This window comes from Anomalospiza imberbis, chromosome 13 (genome assembly GCF_031753505.1).
Source record: "Anomalospiza imberbis isolate Cuckoo-Finch-1a 21T00152 chromosome 13, ASM3175350v1, whole genome shotgun sequence".
NCBI lineage: Eukaryota > Metazoa > Chordata > Aves > Passeriformes > Viduidae > Anomalospiza > Anomalospiza imberbis.
This window is the reverse complement of record NC_089693.1, coordinates 19,006,161-19,030,163: the sequence shown is the minus strand read 5'-3', so window position 1 is coordinate 19,030,163 and position 24,003 is coordinate 19,006,161. Positions and strand designations below refer to the sequence as shown.

General features: G+C 46.3%; 1 protein-coding gene across 2 annotated transcripts in view; it reads left to right on the top strand.

Annotated features, from left to right (window-relative positions):
* Window positions 1-24,003, top strand: part of SIN3A (SIN3 transcription regulator family member A) — a 32,862-nt gene that overhangs the window by 5,293 nt on the left and 3,566 nt on the right. For both annotated transcript variants that reach the window (XM_068204389.1, XM_068204388.1), the window contains exons 2-17: window positions 3,432-3,652; window positions 5,081-5,257; window positions 6,668-6,774; window positions 7,263-7,545; window positions 9,492-9,743; window positions 10,412-10,564; window positions 11,395-11,553; window positions 12,785-12,874; window positions 14,260-14,378; window positions 15,847-16,057; window positions 17,761-17,877; window positions 18,563-18,801; window positions 20,598-20,781; window positions 20,966-21,539; window positions 22,005-22,174; window positions 23,203-23,376. In XM_068204389.1, coding sequence (XP_068060490.1) covers window positions 3,464-3,652; window positions 5,081-5,257; window positions 6,668-6,774; window positions 7,263-7,545; window positions 9,492-9,743; window positions 10,412-10,564; window positions 11,395-11,553; window positions 12,785-12,874; window positions 14,260-14,378; window positions 15,847-16,057; window positions 17,761-17,877; window positions 18,563-18,801; window positions 20,598-20,781; window positions 20,966-21,539; window positions 22,005-22,174; window positions 23,203-23,376 — 3,198 coding nt within the window. In that variant the 5' untranslated portion in view covers window positions 3,432-3,463. The remainder of the gene's footprint in view (window positions 1-3,431; window positions 3,653-5,080; window positions 5,258-6,667; window positions 6,775-7,262; window positions 7,546-9,491; window positions 9,744-10,411; window positions 10,565-11,394; window positions 11,554-12,784; window positions 12,875-14,259; window positions 14,379-15,846; window positions 16,058-17,760; window positions 17,878-18,562; window positions 18,802-20,597; window positions 20,782-20,965; window positions 21,540-22,004; window positions 22,175-23,202; window positions 23,377-24,003) is intronic.

The window sequence follows — 24,003 nt, the reverse complement described above, 5'->3', positions numbered from 1 at the left end:
TTGCAGATGTTGCAGTTTGAATTGGGGCTCTCTAAATCTACACTTCAAAGTCCATGAGGGGATGCCAGAGATGTGTGCTGCATTTCTGAGATGATGCATAAGCATAGTATTGTTTGTAATGTGGAGGGAAAGCTCTTGGTACTAGTCTTTGATGTTATATGCTTATTCTCAAAATACCTTTCCCTTAGCTGGGCTTTGCCATCATTAAGGGAAAATCAGTTGTTACTCAGGGTGGAAGTGGGTGGAATTGCCCCTTGGAGCAGCATGCTTTGGCTAAATCAGTTCAAAATGACATGTCTAGTCCTGGGTTTCATCTCATTGTTCCTCCCTCAGCTTTTTTTGGTGGGTTGTAGGAGCGGAAGGACTTGCTGCAGGACAGATCTCTTCAGCTTTTGAACAGAGGAGATTGGTGGGAGATGCCAGGTCAAGATTAGCAGGACTTCAGTGAGGAAATGAATGCACTTTGGGACCGTTCAGCATCATACCTCCTCCTGCAGGATGCAGACCAGTGCCTGTTGTGGTGCTGGTTTGCTTTCCCCTCTCTCTAGGGTTGGGTGGTGGTGGATGCAGAGTTAGCATCACTAGTCTCTGTCTAGGTACAGCAGAGCTTTGACATCATCTCTCTGCTCACATTAATAAAGCCTGTCAATTAGCAGCCTTCATTAAGGGCTGGTTTGCTGTGAGACACTCTAACTCAGTGGTCTGCAGACCCTTGGTAGGAGTTAGTGTGGTGTTATCTGGGAAGATTGGCTGGTGCTATTGACTATCACCTAAATATTGACTCTGTATATACACACCCCCATATATAATACAGAATTTCACAGCTGAAGCAGGTCCAGTGCTTGGATAAAAGCAGAGTCCAGGCTCATTTAGTGAAGGTGAGGGGAATTCAGAGGGAAGATGAACGTACACGAGCTTTCAATTTTGTTTTACAATATCAACCACGCAGCAAACTAAATTTTTGGAAGATTGTACACTTGGCCTGCAAGAATTGGGAGCTTGAAAAACTGATGTTCATGCTGCTGGTGTGTGTGTGGTGATGGATCCCTGGTGCTGTCATGATTCCCGTGGCCTCACAGGCCAAGAACTGTGGTTGGCTTCATGGGGAAAAGTCTTCTCAGACAGCCTAAGGTGGCATTTTAATCCTCACAAGGGCACGTGAGTCTTCCAGCCATCTTCTGCCCTCAAACAGCCTCTGCTTTAGGGGCTGGGGAGTCCTTCTGAAGGGGTGAGTGTGGAGTGTTGCTTTGGGAAACAAGACCCAGGGGTGGGACTCTGAGCAGCCACCACACCACTTAGACAGCACGTGGATCTACACAGAATATTGAAAGGATGAGGGGAGAACCAGCCCGGGAGGTCCAAAGCGAGTGGCAGGACTGGCTGAGGGAGCAGTGTTCAGAGCAGAAGGGTATCCAAGTAGGTGAGTAGGTTGTAAATAGCTGCCACCAAAGCTTTGCCCAGACTTTACTCATGCACTCAGCCATTGTCATGCAAAATCCTGGCCAGCTCTGCTCGTGGGTGGATGGTGTGAGGCCAGATTTACTCACTTTAGTCCCTGCCTTATTAGCATAAAACAATGTTTTTGCAAAGTGAAATGTGGTCTGTGCCTGAGAGAAGTAGCTCCATGTTAACCTTCCTGGCTCTTCATTTATCAGCAGACACCAGTGGAAAAGACAACCAGTGCAGGCAGCATTAGAGAAGTGAGCTCCTGGAGTGTGTTCCTCTGCTTGCTGAGTGTGTGCAGCGGGTCAGGCTTACTTAGGGTTTGTAACTTGCAATTGATGCAGTTGACGAGCTTTCCCCTTTACTTTGGGCAAGGAGTCCTCCTCTGCTTCCTGTCTGTGACCTGTGCCAGGTGATTTGGGGACCTCTTGAGAGGTTAAACTTGAAGAGTAGATTCAAAAATAAATTGAGTCATCTTCCTTGTTGTCCTACCCTCTCCAAGTGAAAGGAGGGACTAATAGGGAGAGTTGATATTGAGTACTGGGAAGAATTTTTTTCCTGTTGAGGGTGGTGAGTCCCTGGCACAGGTTGCCCAGAGAAGCTGTGGCTGCCCCATCCCTGGAAGTGTCTGAGGCCAGGTTGGGCAGGGCTTGGAGCAACCTGGGACAGTGGAAGGTGTCCCTGCCCATGGCAGGGAGTGGAATGAGATGATCTTTAAGGTCCCTTCCATAACAAATTTTTCCAAATCTTTTCCATGTTTTATGTCATGGAGCAGAAAATTTACACCTTTGTCCCGCTGATTCCTGTTTCCGTATTTGATGTGAGGTATTAGTTAATGATCTTTGGGTTATTTGATTAAGGGCAGATTTAGACTGTGCAGGGCTGTCCTGACTTGGTGGGTGGGGATTGGCTCAGTTGGCTGTTACCATTATTCTGGGAAAACATCGTTCCCTCTCATTTATCCATGTGCTTGCCTTAGCAATGAGTGTGTCTTAACTGCACTGAACTGAAAAGGCCTTGCTTTAGAGAAATCCTGAAGCAGAAGAGGGTGGTCTCTCTGTTTTCTGTCCTTCCAACATCTTAACAGGCTGCCTGTGTTTTTGTTAAACAGCAGATAACATCTCAAGGATGGCAATAACTATCAAAGGACAGAAAACAGCCTAGAATTTGCTTGCAGTAAAGAGTACTGGAGTGACTAGTTCAATGCAACAGAGGCAGGAATTCATGGCTCCTTTTGGAGTGGGACAGTGGCAGAATGACCTGTCAGATGTGAAGTGAAATCAAGTTGCAGAAAAGCAACTTGAGGTTGGGCAGGAACACAAAAAAAAATACAGAGGAGTAAGTGAGGGAGCTGCTGATCTGTGCTCCTTGGCAGGCAGGAATCCAATTTCTGAGTGGGGCCAGGGTGCTGGCAGGACCTCAGATGTGGCCTGTGGTACCCAAAATACTCCTAGTATAGTAGACCTATGTCTTTCCCTAAAGTTACGCATGAAATGTATTTAATACACATGTATTAAATGCTTTGGGGCTTTGTAAATGACTTCAAACTCTGATTCTGCAGCCTGTTTTTTTTCCCATGTTTTAAAGCGTCTCTCACAGCTGTCATCCCACCTGCACTGTCCAAGATGGTATTTTTTCTGTTGTCAGTATTAATGGTGTGTAGGTAACACATCTTTCCTTCCCCGGGACAAAAGATGCATTCCCGAGCTCTGCATCGCTCAGGGTCTGTGTGTTAGCAACATCCTTTAGGTGAGACTAAAGAAACCCTTAACTTTCAAGTTACTGCAACAATAAGGCTGTACTTTTTGTGGTGAGATACAGTTGCATGTTTTATGCTGAAAGCTAAATCTTTAATTGCACTTTTCCCTTTGCAAGATATCAGCACCTGAATAGACAGAAACTCGCCGTGCCGTGATCTCCGCGTCACCCGTGGCGCGGGACGGCAGCGCCGGATCAATTCCCCGTGCTAACCAGTCTGGTTTCCCCAGGTTTTGTTGTGCTTCCCGAGCATGAGTTCAGCATGAAGCGGCGATTGGATGAGCAGGAGTCACCCGTGTATGCGTCGCAGCAGAGACGTATCACCAGCAGCACCGAGGCGTTCCCGCACCAGCACCGCGTGCTCGCCCCGGCCCCGCCGGTCTATGAGGCGGTTTCCGAGACCATGCAGTCGGCCACGGGGATCCAGTACTCCGTAACTCCCAGCTACCAGGTGTGTGTGCTCAGCCCTTAGCTCCCTGGCCAGCCAGCACCGAGTCGTGGCACTGTAGAGTTCCGTATTTGGCACAAGGTTCTGTTTTGGTAAACGAGGTTTCCTTTAAAAAGTTGACAATGTACATCTCGTTGTCAATGCTTGCTTTTTTGGCTTTGTTCATGAAGCAACGTGGTGTGACTTTGCTTTCTTGAACACAATTCTTCTAACGATTCTCTCAGACCATGGTCTCTGGATCACAGAGTCAGCTTTGTGCAGGGGTTTTCCTCCATTTTTCTGTTTTTCAGCAGGAAAAGGTTTGCTGTTGTAAAAGACGTATGGTATCTTGGGTGATCTTAAGCTTAACAGACTAGATCAGCATTTAGATTGAAGACTTTCAGGAAAATTGAAATGTTTCATAAAACATTACCCCAGAGTCATTAGGTGGCACTCTTCCCTCTCTTGCCTCCTTTACAAGGAGCTGGCAGTTGGGAACAAGGAAAAAAAAAATCTTTATAAGAGTACACTGCAGATAGCTGTCAGTGAAAGAGCAGGGAAAGGCTATTTGTGGGATATTTGTCTCTGCCACATTTCTGGCATGTTTAATCTTCCACACTTGTGTTGCTGGTGAGCTGCTCTCCCAGGCTGTCTAGTGCCTGATTTTACACACAGCTTCATCCTTGCTTCTGCAGAAAGGATATTCACGCTGATAGTGGCAGCCACAGAGCTGAAGAGCTGCAGGCAGACCCTTGCAGGGGCCGGCAAAGGGTGTGTTGATACTGGCAGTCCTTCCTAAAAAGAACTTAGATGGACCAGCAGGCAAACCTTATTTTGTTCATGAGGTTAAATTAAGTATGTCCCATCTAAAAGAGGCTTGAATGGAAAACTGGGTTTGTGAAAATGATTTTCCAAATTGAAGCTTTCCTGGTCTACAGTATGAAGAAGTCCCAAAAGTGCATGCTTTCTGTTCTTTCCCTAGTTTTCTAGGGGAAATACCAAGCTGGGTTTCCCCTGAGCGTGCTGATGTCAGAGAGCCACAATCTGACTTTCAGTACCCAAACTGAATTATCAAGAATGTAGATTAATTCATACAGATTATTACTTGTCACATGTAGGGAAAGGAGAGAACCTTGACTCTTGCCAGATTAAAAATTCCATTTTACCCTCCTTTTCCAGGTCTTTATGTCAGAGGACATAGTGGACAGCCAGGGAGCGTGCAGGCTGGGGACAACCTGTGTTTGGAATGTGTCTGCAGGGAGGGCTTTCTTGTATTTGGAGGATGGGATGAGAGTTGTCTGGAGTTGGTTGAGTAAAGTTGTTCGCAGTCGTGGTTAAAGCTCAACCCAGCCATGTTCTGCTTCCTTGACTGTATTGCTGTGTCTGGGGAGCCCGGGAGGCTCTCTGCTCTGTGCCACGAGGCCGTGCCTGACGTGCTGTTTGCCTTGGCAGGTGTCGGCCGTGCCGCAGAGCTCGGGCAGCCACGGGCCGGCCATCGCCGCCGTGCACAGCGGCCACCACCACCCCGCGCCCGTGCAGCCCCACGGCAGCCAGGTGGTGCAGAGCCACACGCACCCCACGCCCCCGGCCGTGCCTGTGCAGGGCCAGCAGCAGTTCCAGAGGCTCAAGGTAATGTCAGCAGCTGCCTGATGTCAGCCATCCTCTCCCCAAATTCCTTCTCCAGCCAGGTCCCTTCTTCCATCCGTTTTTCCCTCCCTTATGCTTCTTGTGTTTGGGAGTCTATTGAATGCAGAAATGGACTTCTCCTTCTGCTGAAGCCCTGTTGTTTCACATAACCATAATTAAAAGAAATTGGACTGGCCAGGAAAAGATTTGTGGCAGGGAGGGAAGGGAGGAATGTATTGCTTAGAGTATTTGGATGAATGGGTTAAATTACCAAAACATTTGGTGCTTTTCTGAACACATGGCATATGTGGGAGGTTGTGTGGGAGTAATTTGGGAGTAAGGAAGGCTCTAGTCTCAGATTATGTGCTGTAAAACCCTTAAACAAAGAGAAAAGTCCACCAAAAATAACCCTTTTAAGTTGCTACATTTGGAGAAGGCACATACATACAAATTGACGCCTGTTTCAGCCTCTTCCAAATACGGTGTGAGTCTTTTCCAGTTTTGGTGGAAACCACTGCCCTTTCCTTTTGCTGAATGTGGGAAGTTTCATTTCTACAAACCTCTGAAAACCGGTTTCCAAAAGAGTGCTTCTACCTCACAGGGAAATCCATGGAAAGTCCTTTGCTGGTGCAGGGTTGAGGCCATACACGAGTCTTTCTTCCGTTGCTGTTGTTTAATTTCAGACGAAAGAGAGGTCCCGTGTGTAGCTCCTGCAGCTGCTGAGTGCATGGCCAGGCTGCTGGAGGCACAGGGACCCAGAGCTCTCACTTTAGGCCGTGGCTGTTCTTCCAGTACCTCTGAAAATTGGCTGTTGGTACACGAATCATGAACCTCTTACTGTTTGAGGTGTAAAACAATTTACCGCCCACAGTTGCCATTTTCGAAGCCCTTCTATGTTGAACTGAAATGTCTGGCTTTTTGAGAGAAGTGCAAGCGTGTACCTGGCAGACATCTACTACACTGAATATGTCATTTCCACTTTCTGCTTATTCTTAGACTTCCATAATAATTTCCACATATGAATGCAGGAAAAATACTCAGTCTAGTTCTGTTTATCCTAGCAGTCACTTCAGTGATGGTAGATTTGGAGTGTGTTGGGTTTTGGGTTTTTTTTTTTTTTTTTTTTTTTAATTCTGAGTAATTCTACTGATCTGTGATGCCTTTTTTTTTCCTTTTTGTCTTTTTTTTTTTTTTAGTAGAGTTTTATCTTGTGAGCCAGGAGTGGGGAGTGAGTACCTGTTATTCAAACAGTGCTGGTAGTACACAAACCAGGCTCATGAGCTTTTTGCTGCTTAATTCCCTGCCCAGGCTGAGGGCTAACAGCTGTGTTTTCAAATGATGAGTGATTTACAGAACAATGGGAGGTGAAATCAAATCTTCTCTGCTAATATGACCTGTCTGGTCTGTCTCCAGGTGGAGGATGCATTGTCTTACCTTGACCAGGTGAAGCTACAGTTTGGTAGTCAGCCACAGGTCTACAATGACTTCTTGGATATTATGAAGGAATTTAAATCTCAAAGGTAACAAGCTGCATTTTGCTTCTTTCCAGGTTAGAAAGAGTGTGGGTGGACATGGGAGCACAGGGCAGGAGCTGAATTCTGTCCTTTGTATGCAGAATAACACACCTGGACAATGATGTAAAAGCAGTTACGTGCTGTATTTTCTGAAAATGAAATGCATCCCTTCATTTATACTAAATCTCTGCTTAGAGTGGGAGTTCAGAAGTTCAGCCTTGACAGCTGATTCATCTGGCTGTCTGGTTGTCTGCCCATTAATAATGGTCAGACTTGGGACTGGATCTCGTGGATATAAAACTGTCTGGGCTGATAAAATAATGCTAATGTCACTCTTGAGTTCAGGAGTCTGTTTATAGGACTCAGTTTTGCATTGTTTCATAGGTTAGAGGTGGTAAGGGAAAACAATCTACTGGAAAATTGCTGTGTGGAGAACCTTGTCCCACTGCAAGGTGCCGGAGGACAGTGACATTGTGATCTTATTCCTTCCTCAGCATCGACACTCCGGGGGTGATCAGCCGTGTGTCGCAGCTCTTCAAGGGCCACCCAGACTTGATCATGGGCTTCAACACCTTCCTGCCACCTGGCTACAAGATTGAGGTGCAGACCAATGACATGGTGAACGTGACCACCCCGGGGCAGGTTCACCAGATCCCCACCCACGGGCTGCAGCCCCAGCCGCAGCCGCAGCCGCCGCATCCGTCGCAGCCCTCGGCGCAGTCAACCCCGACACCAGCACAGCCGGCACCACAGCCCACACCTGCCAAAATCAGCAAGGTGAGAGGCTTTGGGTGACCTGCACTAAGAGCACATGGATCCTCCTGCCTCCAGCTGAAGCTGGTGTGGAGCTAGAGCGTGAAAAATGAACTTCCACGCTGCTTTTCCACAGTATTTGTGAACCTTCATGTGTTCCCCTTCTGCTGCTGGATTCGTTTCTCGTTTTCAAACTTGAAGATGCAGTCATAGTTAATTTGACAGCAATTCAAATAAGCTTTCCAAAACATTAAGGGTTTGGAAAAGCCTTGTTGCTGGCAGTGGGGAACTGAAAGACAGTCAGAGCATCTGGTAAATGGCACACACATTATTCAGGAAGTGATCCAGCAGCCCTAGGGAAAAGGTTCCCAGTTAAAGCACTGGGCACACACTATCTGCCTGCTATTGTGTATATTGTGTTAGACCTAAAGTCCCAAGAAATTGCCCATAAAACAGAGGTTGTGATGAAGATGTTCTCTTTGGTGTGAAAGTGTGTGTGTCGTTTCAAATGCTTGAGGCAATGAAGCCTTTAGGAAACCTTGATTTGTTATTTGGTGGCTTCTGCACTGCTTTAAGCCTTGTTTTCAGATTGAATGGTTTTTGTAGAGGGGTCTGGTTCAGCTGTCAGCTGGAAGGGTTCAGGAGTTATTGGCAACATTTAAAGTGCAAGAATTTAGCAAGATGACCATGATGTTGCCTGTTGGTATTGGTTGTGTGTGCCCAAAACAGAGACCTTTTAGTAACAAAGAAAATTTGGCTCTGGCTTAGATACAATCCAGATGCTACTGTCCAAAATATGTATTTTATGTGAAACAGAACAGGATAATAGACGTTCAAGGAGATTACTCTAGATCAAATTTTGTGTATTTTAGCCTCAAAGTGCAAAAATATTTTAGAGCCTGAGGAGGGAATCTCCAGAGTTTCAAGGGTTAAACTGTTAAACCCTAAACTGTTCGATAGCAATTGCCTGGAAAAGCTAAAGGAAAAGGCAACATGCAGTTAAAAAGCAGCAGGATTGAAAATGTGGCGGTTAGCTGATCTCTGGACAAACATTGTTGGGACATGCAACTTCCTGCTCAGAAATGGCAAACAAAAACATGCTGAAAGATTTGCTGAAAGATTCACCAAACCGGGCACTGCAGGTCATTCCAGAACGAACTTGCCTGTGCCAGATTTCAGGGATTTTTTCTGAAGAAGTACATGCTCTCAGTGAAGTTGTAGCAGTCTCCTTCTTAATACCATGGGACAAGTGGTTTTCTCCCTATCAGACCTGCAAAATGTTGAACTACCCTTGCTGAAACTTTAAAATGAACTTGAGGGACAGGCTAGACAATGAGGTAAAATGTCTCTACCAGGCAGGTAAAGCTGTAGCTGAGCAAGGCAGGACCTTGTAACATGATATTTATGGCCATCCTAAAGCAGTTATTTACATTATCATTCCTGAAAACTCTGTGATACAAGTTTTGAAATGTAAAACGTGAGGGGAATAAGTACTTCCATTTCCATTTAAAATTGCCACCTCAAAACTGAATTTTCACCTGGATGTTCGACGTCCATTGAGAGTATTCAAAATAATTACTCACTGCCTGCTTTTTGTCTCAAGAAACTCATGTTTTCCCTTGCTATTGCCTTCATACATCCCACAATTGTTCACTAGTGCCAAAGTGACTTGCAGTGCTGGAGCCAGCCATACCTATGCATTTTGGCTCTGTTAAGTTTTTGCGGTAGTTTGTGTCTCTTGTCAGTTTTCAGTCCAAAGCAATTAGCGAGGAAAATCATCTTAATAACAACTGCTCAATGACAACAAGGCATTTTGTCTCTGTGATGCAGTTTAGTCTCTGCTGGCCCACTAAATATTATTTATTTATTTATTTATTTATTTATCTATTTATCCCTGAGTGGATTAAAAGTGCCTTTATCCCACCATGAGGGGATCTGATGCTTCCTAACACAGCCTGTGTTCTCCTCAGCCATCGCAGTTGCAGGCTCATACTCCTGCCAGCCAGCAGACCCCCCCGATCCCGCCGTACGCGTCGCCGCGCTCGCCGCCGGTGCAGCCGCACACGCCTGTGACAATCTCTCTGGGCACCACACCATCCCTGCAGAACAATCAGCCCGTGGAGTTTAACCACGCCATCAACTACGTCAACAAGATCAAAAATCGGTTCCAGGGACAGCCAGACATTTACAAAGCCTTCCTGGAGATTCTCCACACGTATCAGGTGAGTGTTGGAAACCTGACTTTGTGTCTACGTGTGGTTATTTCTCTTGCTTTGCTCTGGGGGTGGTGTCCAAAACTTGCCTTGGGTTCTTGTGCTGTACTAGCAGTGGCCAGCAGATCATCATAGACTGGTTTGGATTGGAAGGGGCCTTAAAGATCATCTAGGTCATGGGCATGGGCACCTCCCAGGTCAGGTTGCTCCAAGCCCTGTCCAGCCTGGTCTTGAATTCTGCTTGAATTAAGCAGAAGTCTGGCAAGTTAAAAAGATTACATAGCCGTATGAAGTAATAGATCTCAATCCATCATCTTTGTTTGGACGTGTCTGAAATGCTTGTTTAAAAACTGGATTTGGTGTTTTTCTATGAGCGTGTGTCAGGATGAGGCAATGTGGCCATAGCTCTATGTTAAAAGCAAAAAACCCACTTTCCTGGTCAGTGTCTTACTGTCCAGGGCCCATTGGGCATTTAGGATTTATCTATAGTATATAGAAGTATAGATACCTAGAATATATGAGAGTCATACTATTGATATAGTGTGATGCTTTATGTAAGAAGCTGAGACCTTTGCTATTTCATGATTTCTATCACTGAAAGTTTGTTTGTTTTTTCTTTGTCACTTGAATAGTTTGTGCCTCCTTTCTTCTGACACTTCTCCTCTTTCCTCTGGCAGAAAGAGCAGCGTAATGCCAAGGAGGCAGGAGGGAACTACACACCAGCTCTGACAGAGCAGGAGGTCTATGCCCAGGTAGCTCGCCTCTTCAAGAACCAGGAGGATCTGCTCTCGGAATTTGGGCAATTCCTGCCTGATGCCAACAGCTCTGTGGTGAGTACCTTTGGAGATAGGATGAAATACCTGGCGCAGACTGTTCTGTATGAAGCCAGTGTTCAGAAAAATGCGCTTTTGCTGTAATTTTCCTGGGGTGTAGGAAGGAGGTCGGGGGGGTAGACTATGTTTTCTGTCTACAACTTATCTCTTAAATAACTTTTATTGTAAATGCAATTCCTTTGCCTGAAAGGGTTGTTCTAAGTTAGTGCTGTAACTGCAGTAAAATCCTTTGATCATCTAGAGCTAGGAGGAGCAGCAGACTCCTGTGGACTGCTGCATCCATCTTTGGGGTACCCAGCACAGGAAGGATGTGGATCTGTCAGAGCAAGTCCAGAGGAGGTCACCAAGATCATCAGAGGGATGAAGTACATCTCCTGTGAGGAAAGGCTGACAGAATTAGGATTGTTCAGCCTGGAAAAGAGAGGGCTCAGGGGTCACCTAATTGTGGCCTTCCAGTACCTGAAGAGAGCCTCAAGGAAAGATGCAGAGAGACTCTTACAAGGGCATGGAGTGACAGGACAAGGGGAAATGGCTTCAAACTGAAAGAGTGTAGGTTTAGATGACATACTAGAAAAAAATTCTTCCCTGTGAGGGTGGTGAGACACTGCCACAGGCTACCCTGGGAAGCTGTGGCTGTCCTGTCCCTGGAGGTGTTCAAGGGCAGGTTGAATGGAACTCTGAGCAACTTGGAATAGTGAAAGGTGTCCCTGACCATGGCATGGCATTGAAACTGAATGATCTTAAAGGTCCCTTCCAACCCAGCCCATTCAGTGACATTTTGTGTGGAATGTAGCCCTAATGGCCTTACGGGTTTGTCTCTGACCAAGCTGTTAAGTAAGACAACTGCAGAGAAAGTGGAATCGGTCAGGAATGACCACGGGGGCACGGTGAAGAAGCCGCAGCTCAACAACAAGCAGCAGAGACCCAACCAGAATGGCTGCCAGATCCGAAGGCACTCGGGCACTGGAGCAACCCCTCCGGTGAAGGTAAGAGCCTGTGCTGCTCCTTCAGAGCCCTCTGTGTCCCAGGAGGCTGGGGCAGAGCAGCATGTGTTTTCCAAGCCCTTGTGATTTTTGTGGCATGGGCTGCAGCTTGAGAACACGGAAAATAGTGTTTGTCTTTTAACCTTTCAGAAGTCCTTGTTTCCAAGCACAAGTCTTTGCCTCTGATTTTTGCAAAATGGTGGGATCTGTTCCTCAGGGTGGGTCATAGTTACTTTAATGGCTTGAGGAAACAGAGTTTTCATCACTTTCTAATAAAGATGTAGCTTTATTAGCAGTGTTTAATGAAGGGGGAGTTATGGAGTGTGGAGACGAAAGTCTCAGTAATGCCACAGAATAAATTTGCCCAATATTTGTAGCAAATGTTCCTAAGGCATGTAGGAAAAGATGAGCTGAAAAGGTGTGACTGAAAGCTTTGTTGTAGTAGAACTTGGAGCAGATGCAGTAGAATCATGTTTGCTCATCTTTCCTGTGCTAAAGCTTTTAATACAATGATAAATTATTATTCTCTCAGCAGAGTTTACCCTTTTCAAATGACACATGATTTGTGAGAGCAGCGAGGCTTTGTAGTGCCACAAAAATTGTCCTGTGGCCAGGTGTCCTCATGTTTGTGCATGAGAGATAAATTTGCCTGCTTTTTTGAAGCCAGTATATCTTCCTTTGTCATGAAAAGCATTAGCAGGCATAATTGTACCATTGTAAGTCCCCTTCTGCCCTTTCTCCTCCTCTTCAAATCGAGGGCACCAAAATGAAGCATGTTTTGGAGGCAACTTTCAGCCTTTCTGATGATGGGGAAAATAAAGCATCTTGCAGTAGAATGTAAGAGAGAAAAAACTTGTCATCCTGGGGAGGTGTAAGATTTGCAGAACTGGATGAGTGATAGGAAAATCATTTATTCTGGCAGCTTTCCAAACCAGTTATCAAAGTAAGATATGCTGTAGTGTGATTGAAACAATGAGGTAGTTACAGGAAAGGGTGAAACAATGTATTACAAATATTTGGAGTGGCATGCTACTTACTGACATTCAGTAAATTAACTTGTAGCACATGCTTTAATAGACTTTTCCTCCAGAAAGGCCACTTTTCCTTTAGTGGGAAGCACCTGGTGGGGTGAGGGAGCTGGCACTCATGTGTGGTAGATAATCAAATTATCCCAACTTGCTGAACACCCCTTTTATTTTTCATTGCCTTTTTTTTTTTTTTTTTTGGGTAACAGAAGAAACCAAAGCTGCTTGGTTTGAAAGACCAGTCATTGGCAGAAGCCAGCAAACATGGTGTGGGGACAGAATCTCTCTTCTTCGAGAAGGTGAGAGGCAGGAGGTAGATGTTGCATGTCCTTGATGTATGTCCTTCCTGTATACACATCTGGATTTTTATCACAGTGAAGTGTGTGATTTACACCGCCCTGATAACATTTCTCAGCTTGACCTCAGATGTATCCTGCGACCTCTAAGTCAGATACATTGAATTTTTTTAAAACTGGTTATATTTTTTACACACACCTTTTCCCCAAAGCTCCTTCTCCAGCTTTCCACCTGCTGCTGCTGCAATTTGTTTGAGGGAATGGGATTTTTTTCCTGTAACCCACACTCCAAATGGTTTTCCCCTTTATAAGATCGCTGTACAGCTGATGATGTGCGTGGCATGTCTTGCTGTGTTGGCACAGCTTGTACCCATCTACAGCCAGCTGGCTGCAGTGGGGGAGCTCAGTTTACAAAGCACCTGATTCATATTTACATTGGGCTGTTTTTTTTTTTAATTTCGCCTCAGAGATTAATTAATTAATTGCACAATTGTTACCTGTTGCTGGTTTAGCACACAGATCAAGTGAAGGAGATATGGGATGTTGCCAAGTGGTACCTTGGTGTCTTCTCTGAGATGTCCATACAGTGCCTTATAGCTCAAGAGGGGACTATGGGATGAACTTAAAATCATCCTTTTAAGCAATATTCACACACTGATGACAGTCTTGGTTGCTCCCTGCTGATCTGGTGAATTCTGCAGCATGATGGGACCCAGCTAATGCTAACTGGGAACCAGTTTATTGCTTGGAGAATGTGTAGGTGTTAACATGAGTAAACCTAGAAATCCCTGATGTGGAATTATAACCAGAATGATGAATAACTTAACAGTGATAGATCTGAGTCTGATGTGTAGATCCAGCTGTTCTTGTGGGAAAGGTAGTGGTGTTGGGATGAGTAGTTTGGCTTCCTCATTCTGTGAAGATTGGGGTTACAGAAGGAGGATTGTCTGTGACAATCCAAGCTGGAAGCAGGCAGAGGCTGGAGAGGTGTTACCCAGGGCATGGGTGTCATACCCCCCACTCTCTATTTGAAATACTCTCTGGAGTTTAAAAGCAGCCCTGGGTGCTGCAGTTACAGCTGATGTTGTCCATGATTCCAGTGTTTTGTAATGCAGCTGTTACAGGGTTCTTTGAAGGATTTAGTTCTTCGCTTGCAGCTCCTTTCTTAGAGTAATGCCCCAGTGCTGACATTGCAGGGGATCCCAGCGTGGGGGTGGCTCCCATCAGTACCAGTTTGTCTGGCCCTGTGTACAGGGCACGTTCTCTCTGTTCAGCTCAAGGATTTGTGTGCCTCGGTGGGAAACACAGTGTCAAATCCAGGTCTCCTGGACCTCTCCCTGCTTAGACTCACCCTGACAGCTCCTCTTCTCTTGTCTCCTCTGGGTCAGGTCCGCAAAGCTCTGCGTAGCACAGAGGCGTACGAGAACTTCCTGCGCTGCCTGGTGATTTTCAACCAGGAGGTGATCTCCCGGGCCGAGCTCGTGCAGCTGGTCTCTCCCTTCCTGGGGTAAGTGCAGCCCCTTTCCTGCTCTGTTTCTCTTGTGGAGCCAGGAAAGAAACAGTCACCTTCATGGTCTTCTGCACTGCCCTTTCCTATCCTTATCCCAGAGAGATTCCCAGCTGTGTCCTGACAGGCAGCATGCAGGAGCGCAGTACAGGTGTTTCTTGGCTGTGTGTCTTCTCTTTCCAGTAGGGCAAACAAAATTATTAGCAGCCTCTTATTGCAGTTTCTTGCTCTGGAATTATGGGTTATGTCATTTGAGAAAAGATCGACTGTCTAATTACACAGGAAATGTCCCCCCAAAAAAGCAGAGTGCTGATATAAATTCACTGACGTTTCCAAAAAGCAGCTGAATTCTGTCACAAAGCCAAAAATGTTCAGGAACTCCGTACTTTAAATAGGAATTTATTACTTCCATGATTGTCAGTGTACAGAACAGCTCTTTTAATTGGTTAAAACCAACAGATATCCTCTCATCAACTTTGGGCAGCAGGATTAGTGTTTCTTTTGCCTGGACACTGAATTGCTGGTTCAAGGGAGAAGGCAGGAGCAACATAAATTGGGTTCAGGACCCCATTACAGTAGCTACTGTGCAGAGAAACTGCCCTAAGGAGCTTCCACTCGCTCTGTAGGTCCACTGGAATTAGTCAGGCATCATAAAAGGTGCAATAAGTAGAAAAGGTGCAATATTTGACAGGAAAATTCTGTACTTTTTCCCATCTAATGCCTGTGCTCCTAACTATAGAGAAAGATATACTACAGGGGTTTTTTTTATTCTGGAGTTGGACATTATCTTTTGCCATACAATGAATAAGCAATGAATAACTAGTGACTCAATTAGTAACAGGTTCAGTTCATCCTATTGCAGGAGCTTTGCATAAAATAAGAGGACATGAGCAAATGCTGTATTTTAGATGAATAAATTTTTCAGGAAATTCTGCAAACAGGCAAACTTGGGCCTTGCAGGCAAAGGTTTCTCCCATGATTTATGCTGCTCTATGAAATCTGGTTGAAGCAATTGCTTGGCACTGAAACCTTTTGTGTAGTTACAGAATTGCCTTTTGGTTTCTTCTTGCTGCCACTGGAAAGGAAGGGTCTGGTTTAAGGTTCAAACCATTGGCAAACAACAAGGAATCTGGCCTGAGTTCACTACCAGGGTAGTTTGGGGAGACCCAGAGACGAGTGCTCTTCCTGGAGCAAAAGCTTTATCAGCTGCTCCTTGCTGGTCACTCATCCTAAAGCACCTCAGTTGCTCCAAGAGAGCAATCCCCCACCTGATCAACAGCAGGTGCTTGCTTCCCATTTGGTCAGGCTCTCTGGGAGTGGGGTTGAGCAGAGAGAGTCTTGTTTTGTTACCCTCTAAATTGGTAATTTAGAGGGCTGCCTGTAGTAATCAGTTCTACCCTCAGCATTGCAGCTCGATGCTGTTTCAGTTCTGTTTAGCTAGTTTTTCACTTCATTCATTTTATTTTAGGAAATTCCCAGAACTGTTCACTTGGTTTAAAAACTTTCTGGGATATAAGGAGTCTGTTCACATGGAGACATATCCGAAGGAGCGGGCTACTGAGGGGATTGCCATGGAGATTGACTATGCCTCCTGCAAGAGGCTGGGCTCCAGCTACCGAGCCTTGCCCAAGAGCTACCAGCAGCCCAAGTGCACGGGGAGGACTCCACTGTGTAAAGAGGTAAGGCAGGGGCTGTGCCACAGAGGAAAGTTCTTCCCAGCCTTTTTAAAGCATCGGAGCAAAAGCCAGCAAAACAGAGCAGGATGGGGGATTTCGTTTGTATCCCTGTGTTGGAAAGGTTCCTGGGGATGTCAGGGCACATCTGGTGGTGATGAACATGGAGCTGGGGCCAGGCAGCTGCCTGCTTAGCACTGATCCACACTGATCCGTGCTGCTGCTGCACCCAGGCGTGTGTGGGCACACCATCCTGGCTCGGGATCGCCACGGCGCGTGTGGCAGCCCGAGGGGAGCACACCCAAGGAATTCCCGGTGGCGCTCCCGTAAACGTCTGGATCATATCCAGAAGCTATTGCACAGGGTGAGGTGTCAGTCTAGGAACTGGGTTATGCTGGAAGCTGGCTGGGAGTTGTGGTACCCACGTGGCTTTGATGGCTGGCATCAGCTCTGCTCCAGCAGCGCTTGTGGAAGGTTTGCATAGAGCGTTGGGGGCAGCTGGAGAAAAACCTGCTGAATAGTTATGGTGGTTAATTACTGACATAGCCAATGCTCCTACACCTTATTTATGATGTGTTATGTGAAAGGAGCATTAAGATTGCAAACTTAAGTAGGAGATGACAGAACTGTCTTTCTGTGTGGTCTTAATGTGATCTCAGAAGTCCTTTACAAGGTAGTATGTAATTCAGGATTATTGCTACCTTTTTACCTGAATTCTCACTTAGCCTGCTTTCAGAGTTGTCTCCAGGATTATTGCTACCTTTTTACCTGAATTCTCACTTAGCCTGCTTTTAGAGTTGTCTCCAGGATTACTGCTACCTTTTTACCTGAATTCTCACTTAGCCTGCTTTCAGAGTTGTCTCCAGGATTACTGCTACCTTTTTACCTAAATTCTCATTTAGCCTGCTTTTAGAGTTGTCTCCAGGCCAACTTTAAAAGAAAAATCATGTTTTCTCTAGACAGATTCTCCCACGTATTCCCTCAGATGCATCTTTCTTTCTCCCTGAAATGCTGAATTTTTAATCCATGTCTTGACATGTGTCTCAAAAGCTTCTTGTGTGATGCAGTTACAAACTTTTCTCCCTGTGAGATTCTAATGACTCAGTTGTTCAGGCTTTGGGTTTATGAAAACTGGACGTGGCTTTCAAGACTGACTGCCAAAATCATTGTTTCTTTACCTTTGGCCTCTTTGAGGTTGGTTTTTTTTTGTTTGTTTGTTTGTTTGCTTTTTAATGTTCTGCTCCTATATTGAAAGCTGCAGGTGCTGAGCTGTTTTGTCAGGAAAGGTGATGCTGGGGTATGGTTTGAAACTTCCAATTAGCCTTATTTGGAGGCAGCAACTGTGTCCTACCTAACAGTCAGGTCTGCTGTGGTGACCATACAGTGTTGATGGTAAATCACACATGGGGAACCAGCTGGTTGCAGCTGACTAATCCAAAGTAGCAGAAAAAGGTCCTTTCACCTTTATTTTCCTCTTCTCCCGCAAGGTTTTTCCTCACAGCTCCAGCCTATGAATTTTTCAGGCTGCCTGGCTATTTGGGTTCTGGCTGTTTGGTGTTGCCCTGTGAAAGCTGGGCTTTGGAAGGGGCACACACTTTTTCCAACTGGGAATTAGATTGTGCCATCAGAAGACTGCTCTTGAAGCTGGCCAGGTGTGATCCCCTTGAACACTGACCGTGACTCTTGTTCTCCTTATGCTGCCCTCAAAGGTTTTGAATGACACCTGGGTCTCCTTCCCATCCTGGTCTGAAGATTCCACATTTGTGAGCTCCAAGAAGACACAATATGAAGAGCACATCTACAGGTGTGAGGACGAGCGTTTTGAGGTAAATTGCATGTCTCAGCTCTGTTCTGTGAACAGTTAATGAGTCTGATGTAATGATACCTTTAGTTCTTCATCTTTTATTGTGTCTGCCGCCTGGTTTTTGGCATAAAAGCTTGTTTTTCTCTTCATGCAAGAAGCAGTGGCTGCATAACCACTAAGCTGCCATCCCCTGCCCCTCACCTTTTCTGCAGAGCTCTTCGTTCACCCACTCCACATGAAACTGTTGAATGGCCAGCATGGAATTGTTGCATCTTTTCTGTTCTTCCTACCCACGAAGTGCATGAGAACATGCATTCCCCTGTAATCATCTGCAAAGCAATATGTTCAGGATTTTAAATGACTGACATTTTGACTGGAAATGGAAGTTAGCTGAGCAATTACCTGAATCTGCACAGATTTGGCACGTCCTTTTGTAGAGTAACTGTCAATTGTGTTCTGTTCCCAGCTGGAAGATGTAATTTCCGAACAGTATCATTCTGGTAGCTTTTAAATTCTTCCACAGTATTATTTAGGTAGCAGATGAAATGTAATTGGATTATTTTAGTGCAGCTGAACACCAAAGTGCTCGAGTACACCTTGTTGAACAGGCGCAGCTTCTTGTTTCATGTCACTTGAATATTTGCCTCCGTGAAGTATCATGTTTTGTCTATATTCAAATGCTACGGCTAATGCACTGTTCTCTCCAGCTGGATGTTGTCTTGGAGACCAACCTGGCAACCATCCGCGTTCTCGAGGCAATCCAGAAGAAGCTGTCTCGTTTGTCTGCGGAGGAGCAGGCCAAATTCCGGCTGGACAACACCCTGGGGGGCACCTCGGAGGTGATCCACCGCAAGGCTCTCCAGAGGATATACGCTGACAAAGCGGCTGACATCATCGACGGGCTTCGCAAGAACCCCTCGGTGGCTGTTCCCATCGTACTGAAAAGGTACGGACTGCCCCGGGGTCCTTCCCAAAGGGTAATGCACTGCAGCATCCAAATTTATGGAAAAGTGGCTGATTTCTGAGTGTGCCCTCCACAAGGCTGTAAATTTGCCCCGAAAGGTTGTGGCTTGTGGGAATCCAGGGCATTCCTCTGGCTGCCCTGGAAGGTCTGGGACCCTGGCAGCGGGTCAGAAACCCCCTGTACAGAGCCCTGAGAGACACAGTCTCCGATCTCTGTCCATGGAAAAGAGTTTTCAATCTTTCAGGATGAATTGAAAGAGTGCTTCTCTGAGTGCTTGATATAAGTAGTAATTAGTGTGGCACGGGTGCAAAAGTAGAATTTTAGGATTCTAGATAAGGGGTTCAAAGGGGGCAAGATGGAGGAAACTGGGCATGCCTTGTCCTTTTTCTTCTTCTTCATGCCCTCCGTGTTTCACCGTGGTGAATTTTTCTATGGGTTTAGGCTGGGCACACACTGTTCAACATGGGTGATAGGTATTGGCACTTTATTGTAAATATAGCACACGTAGTTTTTGGTATATAATGTTTGTAACATCCCACTGATGGGCAGAGCCCCGCACGCTGTCCTGCAGGACAGACCTGCTGCAGGTCAGAGAGAAAATATTTTAGATAAGAAAAAATAAACAACCTTGAAAACCAGCACAGATGAATTACCACTTCTTCTTTGGCAGTGGGGCTGAAAGACAGAGACTTTCTACAATCTCGGGAGCATCTAAGTATCACAGATTCTGACAGTGGCTGCCCCACCCTGGAAGTGTTCAAGGCCAGGTTGGGCAGGGCTTGGAGCAACATGGTCCAGTGAAAAGTGTCCCTGCCCATGGCAGGGGGTGGAACAAGATGATCTGTAAGGTCCCTTCCAAACCAAACCATTCCATGATTCTATTATTCCGTGAAACTAAAAAGTTCATTTATATTCTGGACAGTTGGTGTATTCCATAATAATCACCTAGAGGGAATTGCCCTCCTGAAACAAAATCCTTACAGCTCAGCAGGAAGGATATAGAGCTTTTTTATCATCTCCTCTTAAACTTTTTCCTTCCCTGGTGTCAGCACTGTGTGTAAGATAAGGGAACTGTTATCCCAGGGCTAACTGTGATCCCTTTCCAGATCCTGTGGGCCTATATGCCCAGACCGTGGTGTCTCTGCTATCCCCAAATTCCCTGAGGAATGCTTCTGTTGTCAGCCTCCCCTTCCTCAGTTAAAGGGGAGTGGATGCTGCAACTGGTCGAGTGTGTGAGCAGCACATGCTGCTTTATGTCTGTTGGACTCCTGGTCCTGTGTGTTGGAGTTCTGGAGCTGGGCAGAGCAGCTTTCCCAGGATACCTGCAAGGTCCCAGTTTCCCTACCCTTATTGGAATGAATCAGAGGTGCTTTCTTGGGATGCTGAGTCAAGGTTCAGGAGTGCATTCCCAGGGTACTCAGGTGTCCATGCTTTGTTCAGTTGTCCAAACTAAGCTGCCCCTGTTCTACAGGTGGAGCTTTCTGGGGATTTCTGAGAGACCAGGGCTGGCTTTTTTGCCTTCCCTGTCCCTTTATTCCCTCCCCTGGGGCTGCTTTGTTCCTGTGTGGTTTTACCTAAATGTGAAAGAAACCCAGAGTGGTTTCTCCAGAACGATGTGTCCAGGGGACACCTCCTGGAAAGCTCCTTTCTGTTGGATGTCTTTGATCCATGCCCATTTCATTGGGAGTTCAGCTCTTGTCAACACTCACCAAGAGCCAGGGGCCAAGGTTTTTCTTCTATGCTCACCTCTTGGCTCACCTTTGTTTTCTTGATCCAAGGTTAAAGATGAAAGAGGAAGAGTGGCGAGAAGCCCAGAGAGGATTTAATAAAGTCTGGCGAGAGCAGAATGAGAAGTATTACCTGAAATCCTTGGACCACCAGGGCATCAACTTCAAGCAGAATGATACCAAGGTCCTAAGGTCAAAGAGTCTCCTCAATGAGATTGAAAGCATCTATGATGAGGTGAGATGGTCACCAACTGTTTCCTTCCCTAAAGCTTCTGTACTTTGCTAGTGCAGTTTCAGTTCCTGTTCCTCACAGCTTGATGAAGGAGGAAGTCTGTTCCACTGGTGGAGCTTCGTAGCAGGCTCTTAGGTGGTGGAGAGGGGCTGTTTAGGCTGATTTTTATGCTGTTTCTTCTTTGTAGAGGCAAGAACAGGCTTCAGAAGACAATGCTGGAGTCCCCACAGGCCCACACCTCTCGCTCGCCTATGAAGACAAGCAGATCCTGGAGGACGCTGCCTCTCTCATCATCCACCACGTGAAGCGGCAGACGGGAATCCAGAAAGAGGACAAGTACAAAATCAAGCAGATCATGTATCACTTCATTCCAGACCTGCTGTTTGCTCAGCGAGGTGAACTCTCGGATGTGGAAGAGGAAGAAGAAGAGGAAATGGATGTGGACGAAGCTACTGGGGCTGCAAAAAAGCACAACGGTGTTGGGGGTAGTCCTCCCAAAACCAAGCTGATGTTCAACAACACGACAGCTCAGAAGCTGCGGGGCATGGATGAGGTCTACAACCTCTTCTACGTGAACAGCAACTGGTACATCTTCATGAGGCTGCACCAGATCCTGTGCTTGCGGCTGCTGCGGATCTGCACCCAGGCCGAGCGGCAGATCGAGGAGGAGACGCGGGAACGGGAGTGGGAGAGGGAAGTGCTGGGCATAAAGCGAGACAAGAGCGATAGTCCTGCCATCCAGCTGCGACTGAAGGAGCCCAGTGAGTGACTTCTGGTGGGAGGCTGGGGGGAAAATGGTGTTTCTGTTTGTAGTGTGGTTTCAGAGTGTTCGGCGTCTTCAGGCACGCGACAGCAGTGACCCTTTAAGATGGGCTCTCTTTATGGGGAGATGGGAAGATGTAGAGAACGTGGGACTTGGACTAGCAGAAGGATAATACGCTGCAGTTATTTCATAAGAGCTGTCATTGTACACTTGCATATCCTCAAGTTCCCTAAGTAAAACCTTTCAGGAATAAAAAGCTCATGGGGGAGACTAGAGCTAGAAAGCAAGAGATTATGAAAATACCTGTGGCCTTAAAAGGTATGATTTTATGTACAAAGGTTTATGTGCATAAAGGACAAGTTTAACTAACTCTTCAGCTTATGTGGGTCACCTGAGGACCAAAACTCACAGCAGCCCTTCCTGGGGGTGGTGTGCCCATCTCTCCCCTTCTCTCCTGCTGCAGTGGACATTGATGTTGAGGATTATTACCCGGCCTTCCTGGACATGGTGCGCAACCTCCTGGATGGGAACATGGACTCGTCGCAGTACGAGGACTCGCTGCGCGAGATGTTCACCATCCACGCCTACATCGCCTTCACCATGGACAAGCTGATCCAGAGCATCGTCCGACAGGTGCCTGCCAGCAGGGCCTGGGGGCTGGGTGGGGTGGGGCAGAGAAAGCAGGCAGGTTGTTTGCTGCACTGAGAACCCAGGCTCGCATTGGAGGCTGTGCTGTATGCCCACATGGGGAATTTCAGGGGTAAGAAGGTAAATTCAGGGTGTTTCTTCACCCAGCTCTCTAACCCTCATAGTACAGAAATGATAGAAATTGATTTCTGATCTGTTCGAATTATTGAGAATATCCTCTACAGAGTTCTCCTTGTTTTCCAGATGTTTTAGGATGTAAGCATTCAAAGCATGTCCAGAGCTAATCTTGATTTAGCTTAAAAAAAAAAAAAAGAAATTACATCTAAATAGTTCATTTCCTTTCCATCAGTGCTGTAGGAGTGCACACTTTTTCTAAAAACCTTTTGTCTCTTTTATCCGGCTGCTGGAGTAGCTCATTTTGGCTGTTAAACTCCAGTCCTTTTATTGGGTTAGTAGGAAGAATGTGTGAGCAAAGGAAAAATTCTTGTGCCTTTTTGTAACATAAAGAACAAAAACAGACACAAGGGCTGGAAGTGAAATAGCTTGAAAGGGCTTTCCTCTTTCAGAAGGGCAGAGCTGCTCTTCAGAGGCCCTTCAGTCCAGAGATTAACTGAATTCAGAAGACAGTTGGGAGACTTTTGATTTTTAAACTTGCACAAAATATGGATTTGATCTCAAACCTCCCACCCCTCTCCTCAGACACAGCAGCAGCCCCTTGGTGAGAAGAGGACACGCTGTGTCACGGAGCTCTGGCCCTTCCTCCCCTGCTGCTGATCAGAATGTTCTCTGTGTGTAGTTTTTCTCTGAGTAGCTGTGCTTTGCCAACTGCCAATTTTTCTAAAGATATTGTAGGTTTTTCACATAGCAGAGATCATCATCATCAAGTGGAAGAAGTGAGGGGATTTTTTTTGCTTGAGCTCAATCCCATTGTCACACCCTTACTTTATTCTATTCTGATGGGGGTGTAGCAGCCTCCCTGACAAACCCCTTCCCCCCGATGCTCCTGTTTGCAGCTCCAGCACATCGTGAGCGATGAGATCTGTGTGCAGGTGACAGACCTGTACCTGTCAGAGAACAGCAACGGAGCCACGGGAGGGCTCCTGGCGTCCCAGTCCTCCCGCACGCTCCTGGAAGCCGCCTACCAGCGCAAAGCTGAGCAGCTCATGTCTGAGGAGAACTGCTTCAAGGTAAAGCCAGGCTCTCAACTGCACTGCAAAACCAGCAAGAGCTGAGGGGGATGCCTCAGAAGGGAGAGGCACTGGTCCTTTAAAAAAGAGCCTTGTTTAGGCAACCAAAAATGAAGAAAATTAACTCCATCCCAGCCAAAACCAGCACACGTGCTGCCAGCTTTTGGAACGGGTTAATGCTTCTGTAAGGGCCCCTCAGAAATGAAGTTTCAAGGAGGAATATATTTCCTGGAACAGCAATGAATATCCCCAGTGCTTCACAGCAGCTTTGGGCTGTACCATACTGACTGCTTGGCTGCTACTGCTTTTAATTTGTTAGCTCAAACTCTCCTGTTTCTCTGGTGTCTCAGTTTTGTCGACTGTTGGGAGATCTGCCACTGTTGACTGGGCATTAAATCACTGCTGCCTGCATACATTGCTAATAAACGTGTGCTAATCAAATCCATACCTCCTTTGCTGAAGAGGCAGGAAGCGGTCAGGCCCTTTCTGAGCCAGAGGAGTACTTTGGATAAAAGCCTGAGTGTATAGTATCTCTTCCTGTGCTCTCAAACTTACTTTGAGAGCCCAAGAAGCCCCCAAAACTGCCAACTTGCTTCATTGTCCCTTGGCCCCAGTGAGAAGTGAAGG